This window comes from Callorhinus ursinus, unplaced genomic scaffold (assembly GCF_003265705.2).
Source record: "Callorhinus ursinus isolate GAN/ISIS: 27379988/994484 unplaced genomic scaffold, GSC_fseal_2.0 scaffold59, whole genome shotgun sequence".
NCBI classification, from domain to species: Eukaryota; Metazoa; Chordata; class Mammalia; order Carnivora; family Otariidae; genus Callorhinus; species Callorhinus ursinus.
The window spans coordinates 3,272,166-3,290,157 of record NW_027397121.1 but is presented as its reverse complement, the minus strand read 5'-3'; the positions used below and the strand labels follow the sequence as shown (position 1 = coordinate 3,290,157).

General features: G+C 56.9%; 1 protein-coding gene across 1 annotated transcript in view; it reads right to left on the bottom strand.

Annotated features, from left to right (window-relative positions):
* The window catches only part of MDGA1 (MAM domain containing glycosylphosphatidylinositol anchor 1), a 57,014-nt gene extending 41,817 nt beyond the window's left edge, over positions 1 to 15,197 (bottom strand). The window contains exon 1 of the mRNA XM_025862444.2: positions 14,938 to 15,197. Coding sequence (XP_025718229.1) covers positions 14,938 to 15,004 — 67 coding nt within the window. The 5' untranslated portion in view covers positions 15,005 to 15,197. The remainder of the gene's footprint in view (positions 1 to 14,937) is intronic.
* Between the last annotated feature and the right edge of the window lie 2,795 nt (positions 15,198 to 17,992).

The window sequence follows — 17,992 nt, the reverse complement described above, 5'->3', positions numbered from 1 at the left end:
GCTTCCCGAGCCAGGCCCAGGCATGGGCATCACTCACTTAGCAGGGCCACCTCTGAACAGCCGCCATCACTGACCCCCCGTGTGCCAGGCATCGGGCTAAGAATGGCTTTCCACGCGCTCCCACTGCCCATTCACCACAGCCCCCGGGGAAGGCGCTGTGACCGCCATCTTGAAGCTTATGCGTGAGGCACAGGGTATAACCTGCCCGAGATCACACAGCCAGGGAGTGGCTGAGGCAGAACCTGAACCCAAATCTGTGTCCAAAGCCTCTGCTCCTTCACGCCACATTCTCCCACCTGGGAGAGATGATTATTCATCCACTTTGATATATTTAGTTGCTGGCTTCTGAAATTAGACCTTGGTGGTGTCATGGAGCCTGGCAAATCATGTGCAACAGCTGACCTCAGAGCTGCTAGTCACTGACACCTGAGTGTGAAGAACGTCTCTGGTTACTTCCCTCCCTGCGGGGACTGGCGCAAGAAAGAAAGAAACAGTGGGGGGGGAGGGGGCTGGTGTAGCTGTAGGACCATTTGGCTGACCCTTCCCAGAATCCTCCTCTCCCGTTGCCATGGCGTCACCTCTGCAGAGGCCTGCGCCCTGGCGGTGAGGGTGAGGTGGGGCCAAAGGAAGCTACCTGGAAAAAAAGGAGCTAGCCTGTTCATGGGGTCCCTCTGGAAAAGGGGGCCGCAGAGGCGTCAGTCCTGAGACCCTCAGTCACTAGGGCCACCCTCAGGTAGAAGGGAGAAGTGATTCTCAGGAGGAAGTGAGAAAGATCGGCAGAGGTGTGTCAGGGAGGTGACAAGAAGGATCTGGAAGGGTGGGGAAACTGAGGCACCCAAGGACGCCTGGACCCTGCAAGGACTGGATACTTGATAGCATGAGCCCAGTGCCTGGCAAATAGTGTGTCCTTAATGAATGTCAGTCAGAGCTGTCATTATTGTAAGTGCTCAAGAGAGACTTCCTGGGTCGGAGAGCGGTGAGCCCCCCATTTGCCCAGACCAGGAACGAAGCCTGAGCACAACACCAGTAAGATGCACTCGGGGCTCCTGTGGCGAGGGGCTCTCCACCCTGCACAGCAGCTTTTCCAAAGTGTCAGCTCCCCTCCAAGCCTGAGCAGCTCTGCTCCTGCAAGGCCGGCTGGCGGGGGCTTCAGGAGAAGAATAGATCCTCCTGCCACTCAGCCCAGCTGGGGCCACTGTCCATGGGCCCGGCCCAGCCCCCATCCTGGCATGGGTGCAGTGGGTGAGCGCACGCCTGGCACAGGCCCCAGTGCCCGGGAGAGAGGCTCCGAGCAGGCGGCTTTGTATTTTGTGAAAACCAAATCCACAACTGAGCTCTCCAGCCAAGCCGGGCCTGCTGGGAAGGCTGACGGGCCTCTCTTCCCGTCCCCCTGCTGGGGCCCGCCCTCCCCGCCTCAGCCCCCACCCCAGGAACCATGGGGAGCACCAGCTGCCACCCTGGCTGGCATGGGGGGCCGAGGGAGACAGGCCTGGGCCCGTCCCCCCCCCACCCTGACCCCCTTCCTGCCTAGAATAAATTGGAATACAAATCAGAGGGAAACGCTTTCCTCTGTTTGAACAAATTGCTATGGATTCCTCCCTGTCTCAGGTCAGGCCTCGCAATGGGGGATATTTTCACTCGCCGACTGCTAATAGACTCAGGAGAAGCTGCTGGATCGATGGAGGCCGGGGAAAATTAGCCGGGAGCTCCAGGCCAGCCTCGGCCTGCCCCTGGCCCCCACTTCAGGTCTCCTAGAAGTGGGGGGTGGCGGGGACCAGCCATAACCCAGGCTGGACATAAGCACTGTCTGACAGCCCAGAGTGGTGAATGTCCATTCCTGCTCCCCGCCTGGGAACCAAGGGCTGTCTGGAGGGGCAGGGGGATAAAGGTGGACCCCGAGAAGGTCCCCCAAAGAGGTCTGCAGTCTCCCAACATGTACACGCTTGGCCCCCTGCACATAGATGCACGTTCTTGGGTGTATCACCATGCATATACACACCTTCAGCACATGTATGCCTTCGTATATTTAAGGTACACACAAAAATACAAACTGAGTACACATGCACAGGATAGAGAGAACCCAAGGGGATGTATTTCAGCTCCTATCGAGGTACCCAGTGGGAGCAGTTTATCTCATGCCAGTGGTCACACACGCACGCGCGCACGCACACACACACACACACACACACACTGATCACCAGAGCTCCCCACCCAATTACCACCTTTTGCCTCTCAGCCTGGCTCTCTAGAGCCACTCCTTACACCTGTCCCAACTCCCACAGAGTGAGGGGAAGGAGACTGTGAGGGATGCAGCCCACTGAGCCCCGGACAGCCTCATAGCCCCCGCTCCTTCAGCCCGAGAAAGTGAGGGAGTGAGTCAGACAGGGGTGTGAATGCTTCAGGCACATAAGGGCATCCCTCAGTACTGCACCCTCCCGGCACTGCCCGAGGCCACTGTGGCAACAGGCAGTGCCAGAGGCCATGGCCATATGGGGGAGCTAGGGGAGACAAGAGGGGAGGGGAGAGCTCACTGCAGCCTCTGAATGCCCTGGAAGGATGTGGGATGGCTTGATCACGAGAAAGCCACTCATGTCTCCTGCTGGCTGCCCTAGCCCATGGGAAGCCACACACACACACACACACACACACACACATTAGTCTGGTGTGACTCTGCCTCTGGCCACTGGTTTCTGCCTCTAAAAACTGACCAGTTAGGGACAGCTGACCTCTTAGCTTCCTTGATTCCAAGCTGGGCTCCCTATTTGCTGTGTGGCCTGAGGGCTTCTCTTGCCCCTTCGCTGCCTCAGGCTTCTCTTCGGACAAATGACTGGTTCTGTCCTAAGAACCCCCCTGGCTCTGACTCCAGGAGCTGGTAATTCTAGGTCATCTCTTTGTCTTGCTCTCTGCTGTATCTTCAGCACCTAGAACAGTGTCTGGCACATAGGAAGTACTCAATAAATATTTGATGAATTAATTAATCTCAGGTGGATAATGAACTGATACAAAAATTCACAACAGGATGGAGGTGCTCTGATCTGGATCTATAAGTCCCAGGGATATTCAGGGGTGCGGGCTAGCCTAGTCATTGCCCACGGGAGGAGGTTTGGTTCCTGGAGAAGGAAATAGACAGAATACAATCAACTCTATTACTCACGTGGAATTCTGCCTGCAGAGAGCTAGTCTCAGAGGTTGTCCCCACCTCTTTCTTAGTTTTGAATTCAGCAGGTGGGGAGCTAAAGATCATGCCTCTCATGGCAATGCCTAAAAGACCTGTAGACTCTGAGTTTGTCCTCAATGATTCCCCAACCCTGCCCTCCCCAAGTGTGAGTCTCCCTCCATCCTTCAGTGACAGCCTGGATTCTATCAGGAAGGTCTTGGGGAAATCGATGTGCTGGGGTTCTGTTCACAGAATCCAAGGAAGTAAATGAGCAGCTCACAGGTCTGATGGCCGCAGGGGAGAGTGTTCAGCCTGGAGTCAGGGCTTACATGTGCATCCAGAAGACAAGACCTAAGAACAAAGAGCTCAGCAAAACAGGCTGGATCTGAAAAAACAAGGGGGATGGCTTAGACAGGATGTAGTACAAGCTGTCGGTGCCTGCCGCCACCCCCTTCCCCTAACCACTTGATTGCACACTGGCCAGAAGCTGCTTCTCTCTGCCTGAGGCTGTCTCTGGCCACTGGAGCTTACACGGCATGTGGACGGGGCTATAAGTACCAGGAAATTAATACCCCCGGAGCAGCCCTCAACCAATGACAGATTGGAGCTGGCATATACATGCCCCAGCTCCCTCACCACAGTGGGAGAACTCTGGTGTGTTTACAGTGTCCCAGAGGTCCCCAATGGGACATGGTGACTGGCTTGACAAAAGCCAACCTTTTCTTGGTTCCCTTTGCTTGCCTGTCTTACGTCTCCATTTCCCTACCAGAGTTTCCCAGGCTCACCTGCCAAATAAATTACCTCACTTGGCTTCTTATCTCAAGGTCTGCTTCTGGGGCACCCAAATGAAGACTGAGAGTCCAAGCCAGTTCTGATCATCATGATGTCCACTATTAAATCTCTCACATGGCTATGACCCAGAACCCTCATATTGCTTAACCATCACACCCACAAACATCACATAACTGACCATGGTCCCCAACCTCGACCCATTACTTCCTCAGAATCTTCCTTGTCTGAGTACCAACACTTCAAGATCCAACTCATCTGATCAACAGACCAAAAGGCCTGAGGGCTGCCAGGTATTCCCAGAGCAACCTTCTGGTAACAGTGTCTATGGTTCTGCTGGCTCACTTGTTAATAACTCTAAGGTGGGGCTTAGGCAGTATGACAGAGATGTTGGACCTGGTGGGGCCTGGCAGCAACCTCCAGTTCTCACTGCCAAACCAGCTAGCTGCCTCCTCTACCCACAAGGGGGACCTCCTTGAGATTTTCATTAACAGCTGCTAAAATCTAAGCCAGAGTCTTGAACTGGGAGCGAGCCCCAGATCCTACAGTCCAGATACAAAGAGGCCTGGGAATAAGAAATAGGGTTCAGAGGGGGGTGAGGGGGAATTATGGACATAAAAGAGCTTATAAATGCCATGCGGACATGTCCTGGCTTCTCCTGAACCTATAAGGTGATACTGGAGAATGAGCAAGATCTAGTTATAGAGTCCCTTGGCACGGCTTTTAACTCCAGCCTTGGTACCCAATTGCTGTGTGACCTCAACAAGCCACTTGCCTTCACTGGTCTCAGTTTCTTCCTGCCCTGAATCTCAAGGATCTGCTTCTGGGTCACTTAAGGCTACTGTCTAGCAGCTGAGCTCACTCCTTGCCACACCCTCTGGCGCCAACTCATGGGCTTCCTTCTGCCTACCCTGTGGCCTTATTCCAAAAAGGAGAGAAGAGCCAGGCCTTGCCACCTCCAACCTGCCTTGTGGGCCTCTGTATTTTACTGGAAGTTAAACTGACCTCCCCAAGGTCTCCCTGCATTTCACTGAAACCCCAGAACCAAACACAGGTAGATGAGGCCACTGGAATCCAGCCTCCTACCTCCTGATGTCCCTCTCAGAGTTTCTTAAGAACCATATAGGGGAAAAATCTCAGGGCCAAACAGATGTTCAAGTTCAGCTCAGAGGCCTCAGCTCCTGAATCTTACTGATTAGAGATGATGTTATGGCAAGTTGAAACAAGGTCAGACAATGAGAAGTTCCCAGCAACAAGGACCAGAGACACTGAGCAAACAGCAGTGGAGTAGCCTGGTCTCGGGTGGGTTGTGGGTCTGACAGGGAGAAAGATAAGCTAGATCACTTCCACAGTGCAGTCCCTGAATTCCAGTATGGACCCTCAGTTTCTGGTCTAAAAATCAGGAGGGTCCTCAGAACGCTCCTGTGGCTATGACTCAAAGGAGCCACCGGCTAGTGGAAAGAGGTACCAAGCAACAGAAATGAACAAATTTGGGCAAGCGTGAGTGGTGGGAGGAGGGGGAGGGAGCAAGAGCAGATGAGAAGTGGGACCCCTCATGAACGTCTGTCTCTTCCTTGTGCCTCTCGGTCTTCTCTCTGGGCATCCTCAGAGCGCTCAGAGCCGCCCAGCCCACCTGAGCTAGCCTGGCAGGGAGGGGTGATAACAGCATTCACATCCATCTAAATCCTTTCTCATTTTAAGAGATGCCAACGGGCCCTGAGGTGGGGATTTGTGGTTAAGACTACTCATTACCTACCCAATATCTATTCTCCTATTCTAACCAAACCTCATGTTTTCTTAGGTGAGAATGTGCCCATCTAAAAGACTTCTTAAAAATAAATAAATAAATAAATAAATAAATAAATAAATAAATAAATAATAAAATAAAATAAAATAAAATAAAAGACTTCATTTCTCAGCCTCCCTTGCAGCTAAGACTAGCCAGTGTGATGTACGCAGAAGTCATTGGAAGGGGGCTCCTGGAAAAGTTCTTTAAGAGAAGCTGACTCAGCTGGTAGGTCCACGCTTTTGGATGTTCCTCCCTTCCTCCTGCCTGGAATGTGTCATGATGGCTGAGCCCCAGCAACCCTTTGGAGACTTTGAGGCAAAACACTCTATGGCTGGAGTTCTTTAAAAATACATTTATATCCCAATGCCTGGTTCTTATTCCCAGACATTCTGATTTAATTGCTACGGGGTATGACCTAGGCATTGGGATTTTTAAACATTCACCAGGTAATTCTAACATGTGGCAGAGTTTGAGAAGCACCACTCTAAGGAGAGCACAGCAATAAGATGGAAGGGAGTCTGGATCTAAGGAGTCTGGATCTAAGGCTAAGGAGTCACCATAGCAGTCATGGAGAGCCTACCTCTTGACTTAAGAAGGTCAACTTTAACTTATTGGAGGCTCTGTAGTTGGGTCTTTGTTTCTGGCAACAGAATGTGATGTCTATCTGATATAGGACCGAGGGTCCTCACGCTGCTCCCATCAGCCAGCCCATCCTCCACAACACAGGCCACAAAAAATGGCCAGATACCACCCTCAGGAACCTCACACGTGGGGCAGCAGGCAGACCCTAGACTTAGCACGAGCCGGCTTGAGTTCAAATCCTTACTCCACTACCTATTAATCGTACAGCCTTAGGCAAGTCACTTAGGCAAGCTTCTCCACCTGGAAAATGAGGGCTGTGGAAAAGACTGCATTCTCCCGTTTCCTTGTGAGCTCCTTGGAGGCAGGTGCCCTCCCCCTCTGCAGCCACAGCACCCACCACCCTTTCAGACACTTAGCATATACTTATTAAATATTTGCTTGGTTTATGCTGAATGGCTGGGACGTGGCCCAGCTCTGAAATTTTCATTTTCTCTAAACCAAAAAGAGAAAAGAATAAACAACAGGGCAACATTTCAAAATGGTAACAGAATTTACCTACTGAAAATCAATGAAAAGAGTTTCTGGGGCAGTGTCTTTCCGGCTCTTGAGGTTCAGGACTGGAAATCCCCCCGTTCCAAGCAGGGGGAGGGGCTGGTCTCCCAAGCCCGTGACCTGGACTTGCCAGTTAGAACTATTAAACTAGAAAGCCTCCCTGCTCATCATTTACAAAATAATAAGTGTGGGTTTTTTTTTTTTTAAGACCCCAGGGTCCAGATGAGCTTGGCTGAATCAAAGCTTGGGCGGTGACCTGGAAAACCCAGAAATGCCCTCAGAAAGCCCAAGGGAAGAAGACATCTGTTTGGGCCTGACTCATTCGGATGCATGGTCTACACCAGCTGTGCCCAAGAATCAAATGGAGAGCTCTTTACGAACACAGCTGCCTTGATGCCACCTGCAGAGCTTCTGATTCGGGAGGTCTGGGGGTGGAGCCAGGCATCTCTCGTTGGAAAAGCTCTCCAGGTGGTTCTGAGATGCCCCTGGGGTTGAGAACCACTTCTCTACACAGCTTCCAACCCTCCAGATAATCAAAGTCTTTTTCAGCTGAGTTTCTGGCACTGGAAAGGAACCAACAAGAGCCTGGGGTGGAATCTGCAAAGCTGGCCAAGCAGCGCCCTCCTGCCCGCCCAAGTCACTACCCACTGACGGAGACCACCGCCCCTGCGGCCCCAGCTTCCCACGGGCAGGAGGCAGGGTCCAGGGAGCAAGGACTGCTGTTCAGCCCCTCCCCAGCCGGCCACGTTTCTCAAAAGCGCAGCCTGCACCTCCTGCCTCCACACGCCACCCACACACACCTGGGGCTCCCTACCATCTGCCTGCCACCCCCTCTGCTCTCGGGAAACACAGTCCCCAGAGTTCACCTGAGAGTTTACAAAGCGTTATCACTGCTGGGCTTCTCTGTAATCCCAAGAGGCAGGCATGCCTGAACCAGCCTTCCAGAGAGGGAAACTGAGGCTCAGAAGCGAGGCTCTGGGGCCAGAGCCCCGCACAGGCAGCAAGTTACCCACTTGGCCCTCCAACCCAAGTCGGCCATTTGAGTCCTGCGTCTCTCCTGCGTGCCCTTGGTATTCGAAGAGTGATGCAGACCAGCAGCCCGGGCAGCACCCAGGAGTGTGTCAGAAATGCAGAATCTCTGCCTAGCCCCAGACCCACTGAATCAGCATCTGCGCTTTCACAAAAGCCCCAGGGGAGTCCTGTTGGCTCTCGAGGAGCCCTGCTCGGGGCTGCAGCTGCCTCCCTGCCAACCCCCCAGCCCCTAGACGGCCCTTACTCTGTCTCCTCCTCCACCTCAGCTCCCACCGACTCCGTCCCTTCTCCTCGTTTCTGGTCCCTGTCCCGTCTTGGGTCTCCTCCCAACCCCCTGATGCCACCTACTCTGTCTCTTTTCATGCCTCCCACTCCCAGGGTGCTGGTCTCAGTCCAGTGCCCCTCATTCTACTCTCTCCTCCCTGGCAGTTTTAGTCCATTCACGATTTCAACCCACATCGTTCTGTGCACATAAATCCAGGTGTGCAAATCTGCCTCTCACTATGATCGCTCTCCTGTGCATGAACACTTATGTCCATTTACCCCGCCAACATCTCTCCCAGACATCCTACACCGGGATCCCGTGAACTTCAAAACTGCACCGGCATTGTTGTTAAAAGAAAACGATGCATTGAGCCCTGGCTGAGAGCCGAGCACGGGGCTCAGGGCCTCCCAGGCTGTCTCACTGCCTGCTTATCACAAACCCACGCTGTGCATTCGACTGTCTCTATCCGACAAGCAGAGAAGCCGTGCCTTCCACAGCTGAGGTAACTTCTCAGGCTCTCGTGGCTGGTGCAGGGCAGAGCTGGGGTTCGGACCCGGTTTCTTACCCAGAAGTCCCGGCTCTTAACTCCGTCACTCCACTGCCCCACACCTGCCCGACTTCCGTGGCCTTTGCTGTACCTCACCGCCATTGCATGCTAAACCTCAGAGCCATTGGCAGGCCTAACTCTTGCCTACACTCTTCCTGAAGCACTTGTGGAAGCTAATGATCATATTGTTCATCGTTTACTGCCTATCTCTCCTCGGTTTGAATGCAAAATCTCCAAGAGTAAGAGCTTGTTTCTCTCGTCAGATATCTCCAGTGTTCCATCCAGAGCCTTCACTTAGGTGTTTGTTCAATGACCACAGTCCTTGTACCCACTCCCTCCTGTCCATCCTCCCAGCCACCACCCTGGATCAAGTTCTCCCTATGGCTTCCCTGGACAACTCCAGGACCTCCTGCCCAGTTTCCCTCCTCCTGGCCATATCCTTTTTAAAACACGCAGCTGCACAGCGACCTGAAAGATGGCTCACGTCAGCCCATTTCTCTGCTCGAGAACTTCCTGGCAGCTTCTCCCACACCCAGGATTCCAGCCTACTCCCCCCAATCACAGGCTATGTAGTCAGCTCTGGGTTTGAGCCCAGCTCTGTCGCTCGGACAAGTGACTTCATCTTCCTGAGCCCTCGGTTTACTTTTTGGTAGGAGGGGCTGACAATGACTCACTCAAGGGGCAGTGGTGAGGATTAAAGACAATACACGTTTGTGATCTCAGCCTCTGTAGGAAACGTGAACGGTTGTTATCATTCCTTAGCGGTTCCAACTCTAACTGCCCATTCCTTTTCAGCCTGTCCTCCAGCCTGACTGAGTGGGGGCAGAGGCATTGAAACAGTGAGGAAGGCACACGACACTTACACGCCTATAAGGGATTGTTGTTAAAACCAATGAGGCTCCCTGAAAGATTCATTCCTCTTTGCACAAAAGGATGCCTGAAAGAACCCTCACTAAATGCATGGCGGGGTGTCGAGTTTTACTTTCCTCCTTATAATTTAATATATTCTCCAATTGTTACATGTTACTCATTGACTTGGGGAAAAGAGAGATTTCATTGTTTAAAAAAGGATTCCTCTGGGTTAAGCACTGCTCTTGCCTCCTGTATCAGCACTGAAATGTAATCGGGCCCCTTCATACCCAGTTCCTGCCATGGGCAGATGTGTGCCTGCAAAGCAAAGTCTTCTGAGAAGGGGAGGAAGACGAAGAACAAGGGCCACACCCCAGGTTCACAAAGAGGCAGCTCTGCAAGGGCAACAGTCCCTGCTCTGCACACAGCCCCACCTGGGCAGGATCCCACAGAGCTGAGACCCACCACAGAGCTCTCCTGCGGCACTGGGTGCAGGAAGCGTGGCTTTGGCCACAGGCAAGTGCCGTGGGACACTGGGGTGAGTACGTGGGAGGTGGAGGGGGCCCAGAGCTTCAGCCGGCCCTAGGGAGCCCCCATGGGGCCCCAGGCTGAGGAATTAGACTAACTCTCAGCCCACCAGGAGGCTTGAGGCCCAGGGAGCCCAGGAAAGACAATGTGGTGGCCAAGCCCTCCCCCTGCTGGCCACATCTGGAGTGGCAGTGCCAGCAGCAGGGGGCAGCGTCCCCAGGCTGCTACACACACACTCCATGCACCTGGGGCCAAGTCAGGCTCAGGTGTCCAGAGGCACATAGGGGGCAGGGCAGGGCAAGGCTCTGCCAGGAGGTCTCATCTCCCAGTCCCGCTGTGTTGCAGGGGCATCTCCTAACCCAACATGGAGATGGAAGGCAGGTGGCAGGTAGGCGAGGGTGGGGGGGCGAGATGCAGAGTAGTCATGGGGGGTGGGGAGGAGGAGGTGGCCGAGAGGGGTCCTCCATACTTCGGCCTGTTCCACTCTTCCCAGGCCCACCCATGCCTCCTGGGCAGCTGGAGAAGCTGGGGCTGCTCCCACTGCCCAGATTTCCACTCCCGCCCCCAGATATTGATTTCCTGCATCATTCATTTGCCGGGCCTTGGCGGCGGTGATTAGCTCCCTCCATTCTCCCTCCGGAGCAACCTCCACCCCCACCCACCCGCCTGTTCTTCCCTGTTCTAGCAAAGCAGAGCTAATACCAGGCTTTAAATGAGGCTTTGCCACCCGGCCCTGGCAACTCACAGCCAAGCCTGGCAAATTACAAGTGGGCCCTTGGCGTGGCCCCAGCACACCCACTCAAGGGTGCTTTCCTGGCTAATAACATTCTAACCACCCCCTCACCAGGGCCCCCACCCAGCCAGGAAACAGATTCCCAGCCTGCAGTGTAGGATGGGACATCATGCCGATCTTGACCCAAAGTGGGGCTCTCCAGCCTGCTGCTGGGCCTGGGGAGCCCTCGGCTGGCTCAGCAGCCAACATCAACTTCAGCGGGAAAATGTGGGGGGGGGGGGCGGGCAGGGATACAGTGCTGGCAAGGCAAACAAACCAGCCGGCTTTGGTGGAACAAGGCCCCGTCTCTCCCTCATGCTGTTTCTGTAACTGGGAAGGAAGAAGGAACAGAGGTTTGAACCTTCTTGAGGACATTTAGAAAACCCCAAGCCTTCTGTTAGCCCTAGGGCACCAGAATTTTCTGATGCCATGCCTTCTCCAGGGGGAGAGTTAGATACGGACAGTCAGTCTCAAGGCACGTGGTAGAAACTCCAGTGAAAAATCCCGAGTACCCACCCCCAGATCAACACCCAGAAGATGGCACTGGGAGACACACTTCCTGAAATTCCTTCTCTGCACCCCTCAGAGGAAGGGAAAAAAACCTGACTTGGTGATAATTCTGTAAGCTATGTTGCTCTTGTCAAATTATTCAACATCTGTCTTCATGTTCCCACAAAAATTAGCATAGGATAGTAGTTTCTGATGACACCTTTGGTGAAATATTTTGACTTCCACCAGTAAGTTGCAAACAACCTGTCTTAAGGATAATGTCAATTCCTACTCCTGCATATTAAATAATCCAGGGGTTTGCTGTGGTTTTGTAAGGGAGAGGAATCCCACAGACCTGCCCTGGCTGGAAGTCCAGCAGCTAGGGGAGGAAAGGAAGCCGGGATGGAGGAGGGGGTGCTTTCTGATGCTCTCCACACGCAGGAGACTCTTCCTCCATCACTCTGGGGCCAGCCCACCTCCCTTGCCAGCCAGAAAACAAATTACAGGATCCACCACGGAGCACAACAAACTGGGCCAGGAGATTGGGAAGCAGGGAGGGAGGAGGGGATCGGCTCCAAATGGACCATCTGGTCCAGTACTCGGCTGCTATAGCATCTGTGCCCCCAAAGAAGAAGGGAGGCCACCTGGCCAGACTGAGCACACCTCCCCAGCCCTACTGCAGACAAGCAGAGCTCAGGGCCGGCAAGAGGACCCTCATAGGGAAGCGGCGTATAGGGTTCTGGGTACTTGCCTCCCACCAGCCTTAATAGAGACCCACAGCCCAGGCTAGATCCCGCCGGCTTTGCCCTCCTCGTCCTCCTGTTCTTCCTCCCTCTCCTCAATTTAGCTTCCAGGTTAATCTGCCACTCCTTCAGCCACACAGGCCTGGGATAGAGGGGGAAGGGGCTGGAGTTGCCTCCCCAGGACACACTGTTTTCTTTTGTGCCTGGGCTTTGAGCCTCTTCTCTGTTCTCCCTGAGGGCCCCTAGGCTGCCAGCCTAGGGCTCTGTGACTCTCCCTAAGCAGAGACCCTCAGAGTATGCCCCATTACCTTGCTGGAAAACATCCTAGACCTACTTATTGGAGGAAAAGAATTTCAAAAAACATTTCCTCAACCTCCCCCCAACCATGGCCCTTCATTCCTACAACAAATGTTTGCCCAGCTTCTGCTGTGTGCCCCGTACCACGTCGGATGCCAGGATACAATGATGGACACAAGTGACCATCCCTCACCCCTACACTCTACTCTTTCTCGAGCTGCTTCATCCGCTTTGGACGGAGAGGGAAACTGGGAGGGCAGAAGGACTACAGTCCTACAATTGTTCCCCCTTCTGCTGTCTCTGGCCAAAGCTTCTAGCATCACAAAGAACTCAGCAGCCTCTTGCCATCCTCCTTCTCCTACTAGATTGTCACTTCTCTCCATCAACCTCAACGAAGACGCTCCACTCTGCAATTCCTCTGAGGCCCCAGGCTTCTTTGGAGCCAACACCCCAAAGGCGCTGTCACCCCAGGGCCCGGGGCTGGCCCCAGGACACCCAGCTCACCTTGATTTGCTCCAAATGGAGAGCAACGAAAAGGGAGACCCAGGCACACGAGGGAGGAGAAACTACAGAAAATAGGGGGCAGATAAGCCAATGGCTAAATCCTGGCCCCAAGTCCTCTGAGATCAGAGCCCGCAGACATCACTGCCCCTATCTCCCCCACCCCGCCCCCCCACTGCCCTCATTGCTGGGGCTTCCAGGCTAGGCTCAGAGTGCCCTGTGTAGCCCTGGAGAAGGCTGGAAACGCTGCAGGGGATAGAGGAGAGAGATGGCCAGGAAACGGGTTGGCCAGATCTCCCAAGGACACTTGGAGGGACGGGCAGGGGAGAGGACAGACAGCAGGGAATAATGCGAGGTCTCTGTCACCCTCAGAGCCCCTGGGGTGTGGGGAGCAGGGGGCAAAGACCTCAGTGACATCCCTTAGGTCAGCTCTTGAGGCAGTGAGGCTACGAGGAAACCTTGGGGAGAAAGAAGAGGACCCCTGTCCCCTAACCCCCCCCCCCCGCCCCCCGGCCCCGTGTCTTCCTCTGCCCTGGGGAGGCCTTCGGGGCCGGCTCAGCGGCCTCCTCCCTACAAGCCCCGCCCCCTCAGTCTCTGCTGCGCTCCTCCTCCCCCTCCCTCTTCTGGCCTCTGTAAAGGGCCAGGCAGTAAGAGACACACAAACTAATTAAGAAGCAGAGTTTGGCCAGATGCCTGGGCCTGCCTCCCCAGGGAATTAAGCCAAAGCCAGCTAACTGTGTAGGGCGGGGAGCATGTCACCTCCCAGACACCCCCTCAGGACATCCCTGCCTCTTGGGAGGCACAGCAAGGCCAGCCACCCCCAGAAGGGAGCATTTAGCATCTGTACTTGAGGCTGGCAGCTGTACGCCCGGCGCCATGGTGGGGGGCAGCTGGGGGCCAATGCCTCTGCCTCCCCACCCACTAGAACGGGTCAAACTCTCCTCTGATCTAAAGATGAACAATCAGACCCTGGGCCCAGGGCAAGAGGAACAGGGACCTCTCCCCACCCCAGCTACACACGATTACAAAGTGACCCACACAGACCACCCTGCAGGCAGGAGAAGGCAGAGTAAGGACCACTGGACCCCCAGACGGACTTTTGCGCGCCCTCAGAGCAGGGTACTGAAGCCTGTGAGAACTCAGAGAGAGGGTCCCTGAGAGGGGGGAGCTCTGGACGATCGTGCACAGATGATACCTGCTCTCGGGACCTTTCCCCGGGGAACACCCTCTGGAGAGTGAGGAGAAGGGACACCCGGCCAGAGTCCCCTGAGCGCCGGAGAACACGGCGTAGGGACGCAGGAGCAGAGCTGCGTGGCAGGAGGCAGAGTTTGAACACGTAGCCCGATGGGTGCGTGCCGTGTTCGCGTTTCCTGGGGACGGTGGCTGAATGTGTCCGTGTGTGCGCTCAGGGAGAAGGAAGGTGGGGCTGGGGTTTTGTAGCTGAGAACCGGGGACAGGAGGAACTGGCTCAGGCTAGGTTCGAAAACGGATGCCGGGGTTTTAGGCACCCAATCCGGGGGATGCTGGCATCCGCTCTGGCCGTCAAGAAGCGAGTAAAAAGCGAAGCTTCAGCGAGAGCCGGGAAGGCGAGCCCGCCGCCCGGCCGCGGTGCCGGCAGCCAGCTCACCCGCCAGCCACGCGCAACTCCGGATCGTGCATCGCTCGGCTTCTACTTCGGCCGAGCCAGGGTAGGACCAGGTTTCCGTGCAAGTCGCTGCCCCAGGCCCAGGTTTGGATCTGTCGGGATCTCCCGAGCCGACTGGGTGTTCTCAAGGGTTCCGAGTCACTCCTGCCCCTGGCAAGGTTTGAGGAAGTGGGTCCCTCCCCCTGGCATCCCCGGCTTCACGCTAGACCCTACGACCCGTCTCCGTGCTTCGAAACAGCTAGCTCGATCTCCTCGCGCCCTGAAAAGGGCGGGGACCCGGGCATCCTCTCCAGAGTCCGAGCCGGGGTCCCCCACCAAACCCCGGCAGCGCGCACTTTGCGCCTCTTGCAAAGTTTCCGCGCGGTGCTAAGCCAGCGTGGAGCGGGACGCGGGCTCTTACCGTAGACTCCTTGTCCCCGGCAGTGGAAGGGGATCAGCGCCAGAAGTAGAAGGCAGGTCACCTCCATCTTCACGGCCGGTGCTTCATCCCCGCGAGGCGGCGCAGCCCGAGAGGTGGCGGGGGGCGCATCCGCCGGGGCCCCGCGATGCCCCCTGCGTCCCCCCTTCCCCCGAGAGGCGACGGAGGGGACGGCGGCGGCGGCGACCGAGACCAGGAGACTGAGGAGGCGGCGGCGGCGACCCGGGCTTCTCCTCTGGCGGGGCCGCTGCCCGCGTGGGGACGCAGGGGGCGCTGGCCCGGCCCCGGGTGCCTTGGCGCGCCAGGCGCAGCAGCCAGCGCCCCGGCCCGAGGAGCCCCGCCGCCGCTGCGCCCGGGGCCCCCAGGGCTGTCTGCTCCGTGTGCTGGGCGCCAGGGACCCCTCTGCGGCGGCGGGGGCGCTTTGATCCAACAGACCACCGACGACTGACAAACTTGTCGTTTCCTCGCCCAGGGGACGCCCCTCCGCGGAGCGGGGACGGGAAGGCCCGGGCTTCGCTCGGGGTTAATCCGCTGTCACCAGTCCTGCGGCGGGTGCTGGGGTCTCAGTAGCCCGATCCAAGGGGGCCGGGTTGGGCGCCCTCCCGGAGGCGAAGGAGCCCCGGCCCCCGGCCCTCCTGAGCGGGGGAGCAGCGCTGGCTGGGTTCGGCCGAGGGGCGAGAGCCACGGGTCCCCAGGTCCGCGAAGTTAACCGAGCCACCGAGGAACCCCGGGGAGGAATCGCACCCCGGCGCCCCCGCGGGAATCAGGAGAGCAATTCCAGCCAAGAGAGACCCCAGAAAGCGGGGAAAGGAGGAAAGTTTGAGTCGTTTGAAAAATATTCGCGCTCTCGGCGAGGCCGGGGCTGCGGCGCGGGCGCCGCTCGCCGCCTCCGCTCGCCGCGCTTCGCTCCCGTCGTCTGGCCGCGGCCGTGGCGCTCCCAGGCTCGATGCTCTCCGGAGAGCGGGGCTGCGCCGCGCCCCAAGTTGGTCGTCCCCGCCCCCGCCCGGCGGCCTCGGCCGGCGGGGGCCCCGAGCGGGCGGGGCCGGGCCGGGCTCCCGGGCGCGGCGGCCGCTGGGCTCGGGGCCGCGGGAGCGCTCCGTTCGCTCGGCAACTTGGGCTTCGCTGTGCTGCTTTTTCCCCCCTCGGAGCTTTTCATTCCGCGCTCCCCCCACCTCCCTCCCTCCCTTCCTCCTCCCTCCTCCTCGCGTCTCCTCGTTCGGTCTCTCGCTCTCCCACCCTTTGTCGCTCGCTCTCCCGTTTGATTCCCCTCCAGTTAAAAAAAGGAGCCAATTAAAGGCAGCCCAGCTCGCCCGGCCCAGCCTCTGTCCAATTTCCTCGCCTCCCCCAGGACCAATTAGAGAAAACAAAACAGGGTTGGGGAAGCAGACTGCCTGCTTTCTTCTCTCTCTCTCTCTCTCTCTGCCCCTCCCCCTTCTCTCCCTCTCTCCCGCCCCCCACCCCCCCCCCCGGCAGGAAAATGTCAGAAAGCAGAAATGGATCCATCTATCCCGAGGACAGTGGCGGAGGGACGTGGGTTTCGGCGCGGGCTCTGCAGCCGCGCGCTCGCACGCTCGCTCTTCGCCCGCCCTTGCACACACAGACTGGCTGCCGAGCCGGGTGCACGGATTCCAGTATGCTCGCGGGGCAGGCACGGCCGTTCGCCCCGGGGACCGAAGCCTGCGGGGCAGTGCACACTTAGTAAATGTTTTGCACTTTTGATGGTCGGAACTAAAGCGGGGTTCGGAGGTAAAGGCCACGGGCCGGCGTCTTTTGGGGTCCTGCAGGCGCGCGAGCCGGCCGCCAGCTGTCGGTCTGCAGGGCTGTCTGCGCGGCCCTGGAGTCCCTCCGCCCCCGGCCGAGCCCCCGCCCCTTTCCAGGAAGCCGCGGCCTCTCCCTGCTTAGGGCGTGGGGGCCACCCGCACGGCAGCTGGTGGAGCCGGGGCAGGAGAGCGCGCGCTTGGAGCTCCTGCCCTTGCCTCGGCCCACAGGTTGCCAACAGGTTTGTCCGCAGGACCCCGCTGCCGGAGCTCCCCTAGGCCACCCACATTCTCCCCGGCTTGCCCCTGTCTCTCCCCCCATCCTGCCTCTCCTTAGGACCTCAGGCGCCCCCAAGCGCCCCAGGGGCGCACTCTCTTCCGGTAGCCAAGCCCCGCGGCCCGTTCCAGCTGCGGGGGTCAGGCACTCCGGAACTCCGCTACCTCACCCCGGCTCCCGGAGCAGGGGTAGGGAGAGCGCTCCTCCCAAACGCCAGCGGGGAGGGGGCGTAGGCTGGGAAGCCAGGCGGGCGGCCTCCCCTGCGCCTCCGATCGCGTCCCCCCACCCGGGTCCTGCTAATCTCACCTGCTCCACCTGTCGCCGTTATTTATCTCGGCGGTGCGCAAGGACTGTATTAGGGCGGCCGGTAGGATCGCGGACGACCACAGCAGCTAACAAGCGAGGAGCTTATTAACCCTCCTTCTCCCACTCCCCGGAACTGTTCAGTATCTTGGCAATGATGGTGGTTCCGCGACTCTGCGTTTGCCAAAACTCAAAGAACTTACACCAAAAAAGGTTTCATTTTTCAATATGTAAAATTAAAACATAAATTTAAAAAATAATAAACCCCACCCCATCCCAGGCCCATTTCCTGCTAGGTCCCTTCCCCCCCTGACCCTCAAAGGACTGACTTCTCACAGGAGAACGTGCCGGGCAGCAGTGGGAGGTGTTGGGAGAAATGCCAGGCCGCGGTGGGGGGTTGTGCCATCCGTTGACACCTCGGTTCCCTTTCTGTCCATCCTGGGAAGTCCCAAAACATCTGAAGAATCTTATTCTCCCTACCTCCAATTGATTACTCCTTCTTCATTCCCCTCCCCCCTTTTCTCTCTCCTTCCTTTCCTGTGGATCCAAGGCTGAATAAGGCGATCTGATTCAGTGCTGGGCACCCAACAGATAACTAGCTGGAGATTTGTTAAATGAATGGATGAATGATGCCCATCGTAGGCCAGATACCACAGACCTAGGATACCCTCAATGCAGACAGCCTTTCTACTTCCCACCC